This window comes from Lissotriton vulgaris, chromosome 4_1 (assembly GCF_964263255.1).
Source record: "Lissotriton vulgaris chromosome 4_1, aLisVul1.2, whole genome shotgun sequence".
Classification (NCBI taxonomy): domain Eukaryota; kingdom Metazoa; phylum Chordata; class Amphibia; order Caudata; family Salamandridae; genus Lissotriton; species Lissotriton vulgaris.
In genome coordinates, this window is record NC_141691.1 from 2,081,267,062 (window position 1) to 2,081,283,186 (window position 16,125).

The window sequence follows — 16,125 nt, forward strand, 5'->3', positions numbered from 1 at the left end:
GAGGGTGCAACGCTGGTGAGAAAGAGCAGCACAACAAGGAGTACAAGGGCATGTGAGAAGATGATCCAGGAGGCAGAGCTCTAGGGAGCCCAAGAGCTGCAGGAAGGCTGCAGATCCAGATAGGTGTGAATGTGGCCTGGTAGCCCAGGTGCACTGGTGCAGAAGCTGCAAGGGCATTGGGGACTGTAGATCCTCCTCAGCCCATGTGCCTCATAAAGGACAACAGCCGCAGTAGATGTAGGACAAGCAGGGTAGCGTCACTTTACAGAGGTCGTATTGATCAGAAATCTTGCATGGAACAGCTCCATTGGCGCCATTGGCTACCCATGCGCCAAAGAGCATTATTTAAGCGGTTCAGCCATGCACACAAGGCCCTTCACCACTGTGGCCATAGAATCCTACAGAATAAAATCCTACAAGGTGCTTAAGGTCACACAACTGAGCGCAGGACAGGATAAAACCTATAAGAAAAGTAAGGGCAGGATGATGCTCATTCTCATATCTGGCAGCTAAGCAGGGGAATGAACTACCTCAAGATCTACGCCTCACGGCTGACGATACAGCGTTTAGAAAGAAACTTGACACTCATCTGTTCCCCAAGGCCTAATTTCTGACAGCCCCACCACACCCATCGGCTGCCCTACCACGAGTTCTCACTACATAGCGCTGTGATATCCTTCGGGATGAATGCTGCGCTCTATAAATAACTAAATATAAAAATAGGTTACAGGGGATGCTTAGCCCAGCAACATCTATTGCTGCAGTAGAAGTCGGGATGTATGCCCCATTTATTTTTATGCATTGGCATTTCAACAAGCATGACAGCATATACAGTATTCCAGAAACAAATCATCACAAATACTATATGAATGGCTTCTGCTCCTTTTTCAATCATAATACAGTATAACTTGCAGGGCTAATGTAGCATTCAATGCATATTAATAACATAACAGACGGTAAATCAACTCAAGTATTTGAATTCTACGGCCCATCCCTCCCACAAGCTTCAATAGAGTAACGGGTCAATGTACATAGGAGAACATCCTGGCGCATCTATAGGTCATCTATAATATAACACAATCAGGTTGTCCATCATCACATCTATGCCCGCAAGCCCTATCCATCGCCAACACCACCACATTCAGAGCTCTAACCCACATAATGTTAATTGTTGTGCATTTATCTGGGAATCAAATCCTCCAGAGGTGTCGTCAGCTACTGCACCATAACTCCCCAGGAAAGACAATGATTTGTCACCCTCTCATTCCACTGTGTTCTTCACATGTGCACCTCCTTTGCCCCCGCCCACTCCAGCAAGTCTTTTCTTCCAATCCAGAATCAAGGGGGGCCCTAGCATTAAGCAACTGATTGCAAAACACCTCTTACCCACTGTAAGGCCCATCACAGTGAACCGTCGAGTGAGTTTCTTTTTTAGCACTCTCCGGGAGTAGGCCCAGAAGACATTGTTTAAGTGTGCAGGTGACCTCACACCTCAATACAGTCTTGATTTGGCTAGCAACTCCTCCAAGTAAGTCGTAATAACTGAGCGGTGTCACATTACATGGAAGAAATCAGCCTCAGCATGACCACATCTAGCAAATTTAGGGGCCCCTATTGGGATAAATTATATGTAGTCTTGTGCTTGGGTTCGAGACCCCTTGAATTACGGAAGACAAGAGGCATTACGGCAGAACTGGAAGAGTTTGCTTAATTCAATATTACAGCCGGGAGAACAGTTACAGAAACATGGTCGGAGGACTGTCTCAATTTACAATCTGTAGGTATTCTTCTTTTATACAAAACATGATGGGTTGTACAAGTTTACATATTTAGTGAGGAATGTTGGTTGTTGGCTTTGGAGTCATAAATTATTTGTCTAATGGTTTCCATAGGTAGGTTTTGACCTTGCGTGAACTGGGATTACGCTGGCATTTTCTATCCTTGTGTATTAGGCAGCCTGTGGTCAAGGTAATGTAAATAACCATGTCTAATGTGCATTCTGTGTGAAGCTACCATGGGTATCTATGTATAGTGTGCAAACAGGTCTTATGGTAATTTAGGTAATCGTGTACTGTACAGGCAGGGGTTAACACAACCTAGGTAACCATGTGTCCTGGGTATGCCAGGGTTAAGTAACAGAGGTAACATTGTGTGCTGGGTATACCAAGGTTAAGTAATATAGGTAACTTTGTGTATTAGCCAGCCTGTGGTTAAGGTAATGTAAGTAACCATGTATACTATGCAGGCAGGTTTGTTGCTAATATAGGTAATCAAATACTGTATAGAATGGGGTTATGGCAATGTGAATGCTCTTGTAGACTATGAAGCCTGATGTTTCTGTAATGTAAGTAACCATGTGTTCTTTGCAGACTGAGATTAAAGTAACATAGATAACCTTGTGTATTAGGCAGCATGGAGATAAGGCGATGTCAGTTATGTGATCTTGGACGTAGTGGATATGAGCGATTGTGACATTTTGTAAGGTGACAATTTGCAAAATAGAAAGTAGGGAGTAGCTTGAGAAGGTGTTGGATGTCTGTGTGACCGGTGAGCAGCTTTTGAGTGAGAAGCAGTATCTGGATGCCATCTTATGCCCTCTGTGAAGAGGGCTTGGTTATGAGCAGGTGCTAAGTGTGAGAGCCTGTTGGATACAAGGGTTCCAGCTGTACTTTTCTTTCCTGGCGCAGTAGTAGCATTGGACTACTTTGTGTTCCAGATGTTAAGGTTGGTACTGAAAGGAATGCCAGATGTTAGGGGTTTGCTGAGTCACTATGTGGGAGTTGTGTGGTGTGATGGAAGTGCATAATGTGATCTGTTGGTAGTTAGCAGGAGTGCCTGAGGTGAGTGGGATGTTTGGTGTTCTGGATGAATGAGAATTCGAGATGTGATGGAGGCTCCGTATGTGAAGAATAAACTTAAATACTCTCTGCCCTTCCTATTCCCTTTTAGTGTTCATCTTCATCTGGTTCTGCAAGTACGGGCCCTTAACTCTTGAAACAGCTTCAATTAGGATTTCAGGTATGTTTTACATATTGTCTCACTTGCACTGCTGTGAAGTATTGTTTTGAATAATCAGTGTCTTCTACATAAGAAGTCCATCCTAGAATACCCTGCTCTGCAATTATTGACTCAGTGCTGTAGTAATACCTGCTTATCAAGATAGGCACCCAACCTTCCTCTGCATGCTCAATTGAAATACAATTTATTATTTAATTGTGTGGTATGCTACTGGCAGGAAAAACAGGTAGAGGCACCTGCTGGATAGGATGGGGAGCCACATGACTATCCCATACCAATCGGCACACCCTTCTGGAGACTGCTGTGAGAGTCTTTGCTTACCTGCATGATCTGGGGAGACAAGGACACTGGCGGGACCAGCCTGCTCTTTTACAAAAGAAAGAAGACGCAGGCCGAGTCTCAGCCTGAGCGAGACACTGAGGTGCTGGTCCATGCGGCCTGGACACCCCATGGAACTGTTGTTCTGAACTGCTGTAGAAATGTGCTGAATGGAGATGGGTTACAGGCAGGAGCACGGGCTCTGGACTGCCAGGTGGCATCCAGCATTAATGCCACCCAACCCCAACACTCTGGTCAGATCACGGGGAGAGGGGCACAAACTTCAAGGCTACTTGGCCTTCGCTCTTCTGGGTGGGCTCCACAAAAGGCAGACTCTTGTGTCTGATAGCCTAGGCAGAGTGGAAGCTCTTTGCTTGAAACAACAGCCAAGGCTGGGCAAGCAGTCAATCCTTAAATCGACCCAGTGTGCTCATTTCGAACAGAGTACAGTGCTGCTAAACCAACTGTGACCAGTCCGCCCTCTACGATGTAAGCTTCACATTCCTCCCTGTTCTCAATAAAAGCAGGCTCTGAGGAAAGGCCCATTGGAAAAGGCTAGAAAGCAGCAGCAGACCTGGGCCCCGAAGGGACTAGGGCAGGCTGTTCAGGGCCCTTGTGGAAAGTAGGGCAAACAAATGGATGACAAGGTAACATTGTCCTTACTAATCCTGAGAAAAGTTACCTGCCTAACTTGTAATCCTTGTATCCCAAGTAACAAGACATCAACATTCAAAACCAACCTCCTCAAACTCTGGCTGGGCTCAAAGAGTCAAATGAGTCCACATCTGGACTTTCAAGACAGGTTGGGCATTTAGGCACCTATCCATTCCTATGGCAAGTGTGGCCAGACAGCCAAGCTAGGAGTCCTCAAATTACACAGCTTGGAGGAGGGTCATCTGTCGCGCCAGATCTTGAAGATCAGTTTCCACTTGCCATTGGGTGCCAGGGACTCCTTGCGCTGGGTGCACTGTGCCCAGCCTTGGTCTTAGGCATAGGTATCTCACAGAGCTCTGAATCAAGGCCTGGTCATAGATTTTTCTCTCAGCCAAGCAGGGAAGCTTTGCCTGGGCAACTTGATCCTGTTTGGGAACCATAGCCAGTGGGCCAGCAGGAGTTCTGACCAGGGCCCGATCAAGGCTTCTTAACCTGGTCACATAGGGAAGACATCCATGGACTTGCAAGATCTTATCCTGGGGACTTTGGGACATGGCGGGCTAAAGGATGAAGCTCAGGTCTGGATGCTTACACCCTTTAGCCAGCTGGAGCTCTGACTCAAGGTTTGACAGAGCTTCTAAACCTAGACAGGCAGGGGATACCTCCTTGAACATGTAGGATCCCTTGCAAAGCACTTGCGACACATTGGGTGTAAGAAGCCATTTTTCATGTGGTAGTTCCAATGTATGGACATGCCATGGAAAAAGTCCAGAACACCCTTATTGGTTTACAGGGCTTAAGGTAATAACCCCAAGTGCTCTATTTTTTGAAGTGTGGTCGAGCTGCTCAGGCTTATCAGAGGGAAGAGATAAGCATTTGTTGTACAGAGTCAAAACATGAGAAACATACTTAAGAAGAAAATTAGAGACCAATTTAGAAAAATGATCAGATTTGTATATAAATTTAGACACCAAGATCATCAATATCAGGTAAGTACTTTTGGAGATGGTTCTGAGGTATGAGGCTCAAACACAGTAATGTTATGTTATGGGAGAAACATTCACTGCATAGATACACTTATGCTACGTTTTGAGGGATACCTTTAGGGACTTTAGGTGCTTAGGAACCAAGGTTCAAAAAACCATCAGCAGTTCAGGTTTACCCACCCTGCAGAGTCTGGGAGCAGAGTTCTGGTTGTGTTGGTAGCCTTAAGCACTATACAGTAGAGCCAATGGCAAAGGTACCTGCAAAAGAAAGGCTGCAAGTGGGAACTTGGAGACAAGTCCAGCAGAACCCAAAGGGGGTTCTGCTCTTGCAGGTCTCTGGAGCACAGGGACACAGTTGGTTTCTTTGAACCTGGGCTGGGTGGCTTGGGTACAGAGGTGTTTTAGCCGGCAGTTTGCTGTAGTAGGAGGCTCTCACTTGGCTGAATCCTTCCCTGTCATCATGATGGGAGTCCCAGGTACCTTTAACATAGTAGTACCATCATAGGTATAGACTCGCAAAGTCCTATACCTCTTAGTTTAGAAACCTATGACAGTCAATATTAAAAAAGAGACCAAAGTTACGTCTCAACCAATCAGCATTAATCACCCTCTACAACACTCCTGTGAGAAGCCCAGTACCTCAGACTTTCGAGCACTAGTGGTAACATAAATACACTGAGATAGGAAAGGTGAGCTTCCCCAGGGGAGGAGGGGCAGTCACAGGTGAATCCAACAAAGCTTCCAATAGTGAAGTTCTACAGTTACAGGTAAGTAACTAATTTCTTACTTCAGTATTGGAACTTTCACAGATTCACATGCTCGAATCAGGACAGCTAGCAGAAGTACATATACATTATCATAGACTTCTCAAAAGAATCACAGTGCTCATGCACAGATAAAGATATAAATTAATCATAACATCCAGCAATCTGTAATCAAAAAACAATATTAATCATAAGAACATTAATGATACATAGGGAATATATCCATCTGTGCATTAACATTGTAATCCATTGATAATTATGGAAATGTGCATACAGAAATAATGGAAGGAGGGTAGACAAGCATGGTTCATCTTATTTGAAAAGATGATGGTGCACTGCGTGGCCTTCCACCATATCCTTGAGAACTACTGAATCCAAGCAGGAATGTTGAGTAAATATGAGTAAATATGTGTCTGTTCTTCCACGTTGCTGCAAGGCAAATTTCAGGAAGCAACACTCCCCCAAAATATAGCTGTAGAAGAAGGTATAGATCTTGTAAAATGAGCTTGGACTTGTGAAGACAATGATCTGCCTGCCTTCTGATAGCAAAATAGTATGGCATTTGAAATCCATTTAGAAATACTCTTCTGGAGAGTGGGAAACATTTTCTTGGAGTGCTGTATGCTACAAAAAGTTGAGAAGTCTTGCGAACAGCTTGCATTTTTTGCAGATAAAACTTTAGGCATTGCCTGACATTCAGCGAGTGAATCCAGTGAGTGAAAATCTTTTTTTGCTGTTGTTGCAGGATTTGGGAAGAAAGTTTTAAGTAGTACAGGCTCATTAAGATGAAAGTCAGAAGAGACTTTGGGTATGAATTTTGTATTTGTGCGGAGAAGAACTCCATCAGTCCAGAACTGCGCAAACAGTTCCTCTATAACGAAAGACTGAATCTCGCTGACTCTTCCAGCTGAAGTTAAAGCGAGGAGCAGAGCCAGGTTCCATGACAGGAATTTGATGTTGCTTTGTGTATTGGTTCAAGGGAATATTTCATTAACTGTTAGAGAACAGTGTTCAACTGCCACAAAGGAGGTGGAGGCATTGATGAAGGAAAAGTACAGAACAATCCTTTGAGGAATGCTTTAATTATTCTAGAAAACCATAATGGTAGAGAAGAAAGACATCTGCTGCCCAATGAACTTTTCTGGAATTATGCGCTCAAACTGCCTGTGCCAAAGGTAGAAAATATGGTAGAACAGCTTGTTGGCAGCAGAAACAAAACATATTCCACTTGAGGCAGTGTGTTGTGTTTGTACTGTCAGCCGGACCATGGCTAGGATTTTTATACACTCCCTTGGCATGTTCGAATGTCAAAACACATGGAATTCAGGAGCCATGCCTTAAAGTAGAGGTGCCTGGGATCCGGGTGTGGAATTAGTCCTTAGTTCATTGTCTGATGATTGGGGAGAACTATAAGATGTGTTGATCCTGGGATAGGAGAAATAATTGTGTGTACCAGTGTTGACGTGGCCAGGCTGGAGCACTGAAAATCTGTTTGCAGGGTTCTGCCTTCATCTTTCTGATGACTCTTGGAAGGAGAGGAATTAGCGGAAAAGTGGCGGCAAAGATGCTGGACCATGCAACTGAAAAGGCACTTCCCCATGATCCCCGCTGGTGATGATAACTCAGATAGAACCAGCATTTGCAGATCTAGAGATTTGGGAACAGATCCAAGTCTGATCTATCCCAGCAAAAGAAGATCTTGTCTAAGGTCTGCTGGTGCACTTCCCACTCATGGCATGAAGATGTTAGCCTGCTGAGTGTGTCTGCCATAGTGTGTTGTCCCAGAACGTGCTCTGCAAGGAGGCAGATCTTTTGCACTTCTCTGGGAAGTGGGTGAAAACTTGTGATGCCCTGCTTGTTGTTGTAGTGCATCGGCGTCGTATAGTCCGTATGGTCAAGCACTGTTGAATGATGTAGTCTTGGAAGAAAAGCCTGTCTGATTGACTTTGGGTTTGGTTACACCTTTCAGGGATGCATCTGTAGTGATCACCTAAGGAGGCTGCTATCTGCTGTAAGGATAGATCAATTGACAGATGCTTCTTGTCCGCCACCACTCTAAGGCTTGGATCATTTGTGGAGTAACTTTGATAATGTCACAAATGGGGGTGGGGTCGCACACTACTCACACACCGGCGGTGTAACATTAAAGCTCCCTTGAGCAGTTGGCTGACGAGCCTGGGATCCCGCACCTACGCGCCTGAGTGGTACTAAACCTGGCAGATATTTGGCAGCCCTCAGCAACCCCAGAACACGGCCTATCTCTGCTGACAAGGGGTGATACCCCGAAACACGTGTCCAGGGATGGCGAAGACAGTGAAGATAGCAGAAGATCGAAAGACGATGCATCAGGAACACGTTACTACATTAACCAGAGTCCTTAGGGGCGACACTGCCGGTGTGTGAGTAGTGTGCGACCCCACCCCCATTTGTAACATTAAAGCTCCCTTGAGCAGTTGGCTGACTAGCCTGGGATTCCGCACCTACGCACCTGAGTGGTACCAAACCTGGCAGATATTTGGCAGCCATCGGCAACCCCAGAACACGGCCAATCAATGCTGACGAGGGGTGATACCCCGAAACACGTGTCCAGGGATGGCGAAGACAGCGAAGATAGCAGAAGATCGAAAGATGATGCATCGCAAACACGTTACTACATTAACCAGAGTCCTTAGGGGCGACACCGCCGGTGTGTGAGTAGTGTTGACCCCACCCCCATTTGTAACATTAAAGCTCCCTTGAGCAATTGGCTGACGAGCCTGGGATCCCGCACCTACGCGCCTGAGTGGTACTAAACCTGGCAGATATTTGGCAGCTATCGGCAACGCCAGAACATGGCCTTTCCCTGCTGACGAGGGGTGATACGCCGAAACACGTGTACAGGGATGGCAAAGACAGCGAAGATAGCAGAAGATCGAAAGATGATGCATCGCAAACACGTTACTACATTAACCAGAGTCCTTAGGGGCGACACCGCCGGTGTGTGAGTAGTGTGTGACCCCACCCCCATTTTGTAACATTAAAGCTCCCTTGAGCAGTTGGCTGACGAGCCCGGGATCCCACACCTACGCGCCTGAGTGGTACTAAACCTGGCAGATATTTGGCAGCCATCGGCAACCCCAGAACACAGCCTATCCCTGTTGACGAGGGGTTATACCCCGAAACACGTGTCCAGGGATGGCGAAGATAGCAGAAGATCGAAAGATGATGCATCGCGAACACATTACTACATTAACCAGAGTCCTTAGGGGCTACACCGCCGGTGTGTGAGTAGTGTGCAACCCACCCCCCATTTGTAACTTTGATAATGTCATTGAAGGAGCCGTCAGACTGCATCTACTGCTTTCCTCCTGAACCGGGCACATTTTGAGGTGATGGAATGGGATGAGGGGTCTGCATGATGACATCATTCCCTAGAATAACTTGCACAGTCGGACCGAAAGAAACTTTTAAATTTGGTTGGGACTTGTTAGCATTTCAAGCCTTTGTTGTCATTCTTCTGTGGGATACACATTTAAAAATATAGTGTCTAACTTGGCTCCTAGAAAGACAATCGTTAGCCATGGGTTTTGTTTCAATTTTTGTAGGTTAAGAGTAAGACACCGGAACAGAACTGTGCATGCAATTGTGGATGCTAGCGCTGCTGCCTTGGACGGTGCCTTGATTAGCCACTCGTCCAGCTATGGAAAGAATTGGTGCTGGTGTTAACTGAGAAATGCTGCAACAGGTGCAAGGCACTTTGTAAAAATCCTGGGTGCGGACTTGACACCCTGAACTGGTAGTGGCATTCAGCAACCATTAACCTTAGATATTTAATGTGCTTTGCGTGAATATAGGCATCTTGGAGGTCTAGGGTGGTCACAAAGTCATGCTGGTTGAGGTGCTTTAGAACTGCAATGAGATTATCCAAAACTATTGCTTTTTCATGTACATGTAAAAGTAGATGAGGCTAGGGCCGGGGCTGCTCTGCTCTTGGAGCAGGGCAGTGGAGGAGTGGTTTGCATTGACTGTTTGGTCAGCCCTCTCAGGCCGCCAAAAGGAGTCATGCGCACTTGTCCCGTCCTCCATGCAGGCTGCATTCGAGCCTGCATGGATAAAAAGCCCAGGCCCTGATTCCCTGATTGAGCGTCAAACCAGGAGTCTCAAAACCAATCACAACTCTGCACTGTAGTGTTGTGATTAATCGGAGGAGCCTGGATGCTTACCAATCACCAGAATGTGAGTGGTCAGTGGAGCCTGCTTCCTGTTCCTCGAGTTCCACGAGGAGACCAGGAGCAGAGACGCTGGACCAGGCGCAAAAGTATGTTTATTTTTTCAATTTAAAAGAAATAATGTGCCTGACCCACCCACATCCACCATGCAACACCCCCCTCACAAACCGCCCCACCACCAATGAGCCATGCTGGCCACCTCTATACAGGGGGAGACCAAACCATATACTAAAGAAGTGGAATCGGAACGGCGACCGAAGTTGACACTGGACCAGAAGAGACATAGGAGCTGGATACACAAAGAACCACTTGAGATAAGTAACCAGGAACCTCACGGAGTTTGTGTGCAGAGTGGAAACACAGCCGTGTACTCAGTGCGAGTCAAGGGGAACGTTGCGGTTGAAGTTTCAAGAAGAAGGACCCTGAAGAAACCCAGTGGAAGACAGAAGTTTGGAGATTCAACCCAATTGTGGATAGCCCAGGAACCAGGATACCTACACCTCAGAAGCCGGGTGCATAGGTGCATAGTGATGTCAAAAACTTCCACAGACCACAATGGAGGACTTCAGAAAAGTTGCCGCTGGTGAAGAAGGTGAAATTGTCCAGTGGAATCCAAAGGTGGATTCTTGAAGAGGACTACTTGCAAGCAGATGGGACAGAATCTATACCACTCAGGAGTGATCAGGAGGCACTGAAGACCAATGACCACTGATGACGCAATATGCAGGAGAGTTGACAGTGCAGCTGTGATGGCCAGGCGATGCTGTGGAACACCAGGAGACGTTCACGAGCTGTCCCACGTTGGAAGTCAAGAACCAGGGGTTTGGTGTCTGGCAGGAGCACCAACAAGTCTTGGCAGCAGCAACAGACGTGGCAGACAAAAAAGGTGCAGCATTGGGACTAGCCATGTTCAGGGGACTCACCAAGTGCTGGAGAGGCAGTGCAGGCCCGGAGCAAGCTGGAAGCTCACTAAAGACTAAGAAGACCCTCCAGAGGACCCAAAGGCACAGGAGTCTCCAGAGGATCTCGAGCAGCTCACAAAGGATGCAGGACCAGGGTGCCGAAGATAAGGTGAGGACAAAGATCTTGACAGGAAGAGATGCTAGAGGCTGGAACTTCTTGTAGCTGGAAGATCTCTGGAGAACAGAGTCAACAAGCCTTGGCAATGGCAAGTTGATACGGTGCACAAGGGGTGCTGTTCCAGCAGTTCTGACGGGGACACTGGCCTCATTTTTGCTGAGAAGACAGTACAAGCCTGGAGGAGGTTACAGAACTACCACTTGTGTTGCTGGATCTTTCAAATTCCATGGGCCGTCAGGAGCAGCAGACCAGTCAGCCTGGTACAGTGCCAGGAGATGCAGAGGAGTGACTCCGTCTCTCCAAAGGGACATTCCTTCGGGTGTCTTTGATGACCACAGGCCTGGAGAAGAACCTGGATGAAGCACATGCACAGATGACGCTGAAGACTGTCAGGGCAGCAGGACCAGCAGCAGCAGGAGTCTTTCTTGATGCAGTCTTGGTTCCCAGGTGAAGTCCAAAAAGTTCCGAAGTGCCCAGACGGTAGAATTAGAAGTGGTTTCCGGTCTGAATCTTGTCCCATGAAAAATCTGAAGAGCCACTCACAGGTAAGCCTTCAAGTCCCCAAGGGAAAGGGTTGGGTCAATTAAGGGATCCCTCCCAGGGGATGGGCTGGACAGAGGGGGGATACTCCCATGCCCTTTGTCCAGTTGCACACCAGAGCCAGAGGCTCCCTGAACAGGTTCCAACTGGAGTATGCAAACAAGACACCAAATGTGCCCTTCAAAGCAGTCAGGTGGTGCTGGCATGGGACCCCACCCCAGCCCAATACAATAACTCCTGTCTGGGAGGTGGTCACACCTCCCTGTGGCAGGAAACCTATTGTTCTACCTTCCCCTGCTCGACTCAGCTTAGCAGCAGGAGGGCAGAATTGTGTCTGTGGTCAGTAGCAGCTCTAGCTTGGTGTTAGACCCTAAAAGGCCGGTACCAGGAATGCAAGGGGGCTCACTAGGGGAGGCCCCCTTCACTTGTGATCCTGCATCCAGCACAAAAATTGGTGTTGGGGCAAGATTCCAACATATTTGATACCAAACATGCCCGGTTTCGGTGCGGCCAATATATAGTTAAAGATCGTGTAATTGACTTGATTCCCACTATGGGCAAGATTTATCAAGCAGTTTAACCCTTTTTATGTCTACTGGAAAATGTGTTCGTACATCTGGCAGTAGATGTGTTAAATGGCTGCCCGCATTTACAAACCTTGGAAATTCGACTCCGGGGTATGTAGGGGTGTCCTGCAGGACACCCTCATACTTCTAACCAAGCACCCTGCCTTCAGGATTGAACAACCTGCCTTAGGAGTGACCTATAGGTTTTAAGTGTAGTGACCTCAGACATTAGGACACTTATATCTGTTGCAGGAGGTGCTGGCACCAGCTTACACAGGCTGCAATGGCAGGCATATCGTCACAATTTGAGTGGCCTCTCCAAGTGGCATAATGCATGTTGCAGCCCATGTGGGACCTTTGGTGTACCTATCTCCTGGGTACCTTAGTACCATATACTAGGGACTTAAAAGGCTACACCAGTAGCCAATTAGGAAAGTACCAAAGTACTTACCATAGTCACATTTAGGGAGAAAGCACAGTGACTGGTGTGATGATTAGGAGGATCCAAGTCAGACTGGTCAAAAAGCAGTATAACACCAGAAAGAAGTGGGGATAAGCATGAAAGCTGATCCTACTTTCTTACAGTATCTTTGCTAGCATGTGGCATTTTTCCTCTGCTCGATCTGACATAAGATGATTGAGGCAGTTGTCTTTGCTGGAACTAGGTACGGTAAGACTGCATATTCGAGGAATAGGAAGTGTAACAGTACTGCTGATACCCCCTCTGTAGAAAGGTTTTCCCTTTCCTCTGGATTTGCAAAAAGGAGTTTTCCAGAATTGCAACGTCCCGAATGTCTTGGCAGTATCGGAGTCCGCCCTGATGGTTTTGAGGGCCTCCTCTACATGATTTCCAAAGAGGGCCTCTCCGCATAAGGTTGGTCCAAGATCTTTTTTTGAACTACCTGATGGAATGAGTTGGCTTTGAGACACACTTGTCGCCTACGAACCTGCTGCACCTGTCAAGTGTTAAGTGTGAATCTATATTCTCACTAGATGCTATTTCTCCTTCAATTAAGATCTTGTTAACCTTCTCTTTAGCATCCCCAGGAAGCTGGTTGATGTAAGAGACAATGTCTGACTATATATGGCAGTCATACCCTCACTGTTAGCTCCGACATGGCACAAAACGGCTTGCCAATGGAATCTAGGTGCCTGACATCCTTTTTTGGGGGAGCAGAAAGGGGTGCTGAGGATTTTTTGAGCAGCGTTGAGCAGCTTGCATGACCACTGAGTCTAGCTTAGGGAGCCCTGTGAGACACATTGGTGCATTATCTGTAGTTTTGAATTTCTTTTCAAGGCGTGGAAGTACAGCTGGTATAGAAATTGAGGTCTTCATGATCTTAATGCCTTCTTCGCAGATGTAGTCTATTATGGGTATGGCACTGACAGATTTATGGGATGGTTCCTTAAAATCATATTGAAAACAGTCAGACTGTATAGACGATATTGGTAAAGGGAATCTCTTTGCTACACGTTCCAACAGATTATGGAATACTCCTTTACGCTCTGGAGGGAAATCTACCGGAGGCAGTGTTGATGATGCAGGAGGAGACATCATATAATTGTTCAATTCTGTGGCAGTGTCACGAAGCTTCCCTTCCTCTCCCTCTTTGTCTGAAGTGGAATTAACTGTGGAGTATTCAGGACTGAAAGTATCGTTGGAGTAGTTGTCTGCACTGGAGATCCAACTGGTGGAGATGGAAGTTTGGCAGCAGGCACTGAAGGTGGTAGGCATCAGCAGTAATCCTCTAAAAAGAATTGGAGAGCCGAGAGTAAGGCTGATGGCATCATCACATCTCTTGTGATATTGCTGATGTCATGGCTCAGGCTGGGCATAATAAGTCTGGCCATAGTATTCCTGATCATCTTATTCATCATCATCAGGCTGACACTTAATGTGCAAGTAAGACGGACTATAGGCATCTCCAAAAGTACCTTCCCTTTTGGAATCTTCTGCTTCTAGGAGATGAGTGGGCGGAAGAGGCGTTATTTTCCTGGGAGAAGTATGTTCTGGGGCAGTCACAATAGTTTTTTAGTGTTTGTCTTGTTTTTCAGTAGGTGCATCATTTTTCGTTGTCAGTGATTTAGCCGTTGACAGTGATTTTGGTGGCAACTGAGCCTTTGTCTACGGATGGGCTTCTGCTGATGGTTGTGCCATTGGCGATAGAAGTGGACTCCACAACGACGTCATTGCCTCTGGTGATACAGACATCTTCGTTGATGACGTGTCTTTGTTGATAATGCTGTCTTTGTTGAAGATGGAGTCTTCATCGATGATGGCTTATCCAACAAAAATTGCTTCTCCATTGATGATAATGTGCTTGCCAATCATGGCTCCTCCGTCAATGGCAATTCTTCAACTAATTTTTTGTTGATGGCATGGACTTAGATGACGACTTGCAATTTGCCCACTGTGAAGTCTACCGGCTTTGATGACAATGACAATGGAATGGTGGACAAAATTGGGGTCTGACTTGATGACTAGAGAGATGTCATCAATACCGGGAGCAGTCAAAAAGGTAGTCAATGTCTACGTCTGAGAAGTTCAGCCTTTCATTGTCGGCTGTGCTGAAAAAACTATTTTTCATCAGCAGAGAGCTCATCAAGGATCTTTCTGGAAAAGGGTCTTTGAGTGTCATTTTGAGCTCTGGAAGTGGTGATGCAGGCTCAAATACAGTCTGTTCTTTTTTGAAAGACCCTTTTTTGTACTCTGAAAATGAGTCATGAGAGAACTTTTTGTCACATTTACTATGAGGCTCTATAGTTGAATTTGACAGATCCCTCTCCCATGAAGAGCCTGCGAGGCCATGCCAGATACCATTGATCTGACAGTGCGGGTGCACTGTAGCACTGCTGAAAAATCTTTCCATAGCACTACTGGTGCAGCATCACTGTTCGGGCAATGTCACTGTGTGTGCAGCATCACTATTGCATTGTTGCTTGAGTATAACTTTAGCACTGCTGGAGCAAGATCAATGCTGCACCACAGGCAAAATCTCTCCCAGGAGCTAGTCGTGCAGGATGATTATTACCCAGGGCCACAGTATTTCTATTGTATTATTAGTTTAGTGAGACTACAGGAAGGTCTAGTACAGTGTGGATTTACAATTTTGACCAGAGATAAAGAAAGGAAATATAACTTTGTCCTTATTTTTGTTCCTTTTCAGTATTCATAGATACAAACTATGGATCACACACAAGTAATCATTGTGGTTGGCTCCCTTTCTCTGTTGTCATTCTCCTGGGGTTACAGTTAATCCATATAAAATCAGAAATTTGGAAGATTGTTCTCCTTGCTAGTTCACCTGATTCTGATGATATAGGCTTAATGACAATGTTTTTTGAACATGCTTTACTATAAAAATAAAATGCATATTTTAGTGTGTACGTGCTTTTGGTCCTTGAGTGAAGGCTTTCTTCTTGCTAAGCCCTGAGGCTCTAGTCACCATCGCTCAAACTTGCACACAAGGCAGTACGCCTGTTTTTCACCAAGGCTTGGTATGGACAGATAGGCATTGCCAGGCTTGGGTTGAGCTGAGTGGTTTCCTCAGCTTATTCTATATTCTGAAGCTTTCTCTACAAGGGATGCTGGGCCGTACTCAGGTGAAGTAGAAAAAGGGCTGGGGCTAAAGATATCAAAGGAAATGTTAAGGAGATGTGGCAGGCGTGTTCTGGCAAACATCTATTTACTTGTGTTACTACACATCACACGAGCATTATCTTTTTGCTTCCAGATATCTCCTTTTCGGCCTTGGTAGGAAGCCTCCTGCTGGTGATGCAGAGTCTCTGGTTGATGTGAGGAGGACTAACCACACCCAAAGCCGGACCTGGACCTGCTACTGACATCTACAATTATCATTATGCAAACTGATGGGGAGGTTCTGGAGCTTGATTCCAATGTTTGCCTTAGTCCCAGGATGATGTGTTTGGGAATCTCCTTTATGGTCATTTCCTTTCTATAAGGTTTAGGATTAGATTAGAAGTATTAACG

The 16,125-nt window shown here is 46.1% G+C and overlaps 1 protein-coding gene across 1 annotated transcript in view; it reads left to right on the forward strand.

Annotated features, from left to right (window-relative positions):
- LOC147725077 (uncharacterized) overlaps positions 1 to 14,523 on the forward strand; it is a 184,959-nt gene extending 170,436 nt beyond the window's left edge. The window contains exons 8-9 of the mRNA XM_086918159.1: positions 2,950 to 3,018; positions 14,393 to 14,523. Coding sequence (XP_086774285.1) covers positions 2,950 to 3,018; positions 14,393 to 14,523 — 200 coding nt within the window. The remainder of the gene's footprint in view (positions 1 to 2,949; positions 3,019 to 14,392) is intronic.
- Positions 14,524 to 16,125: the final 1,602 nt, after the last annotated feature.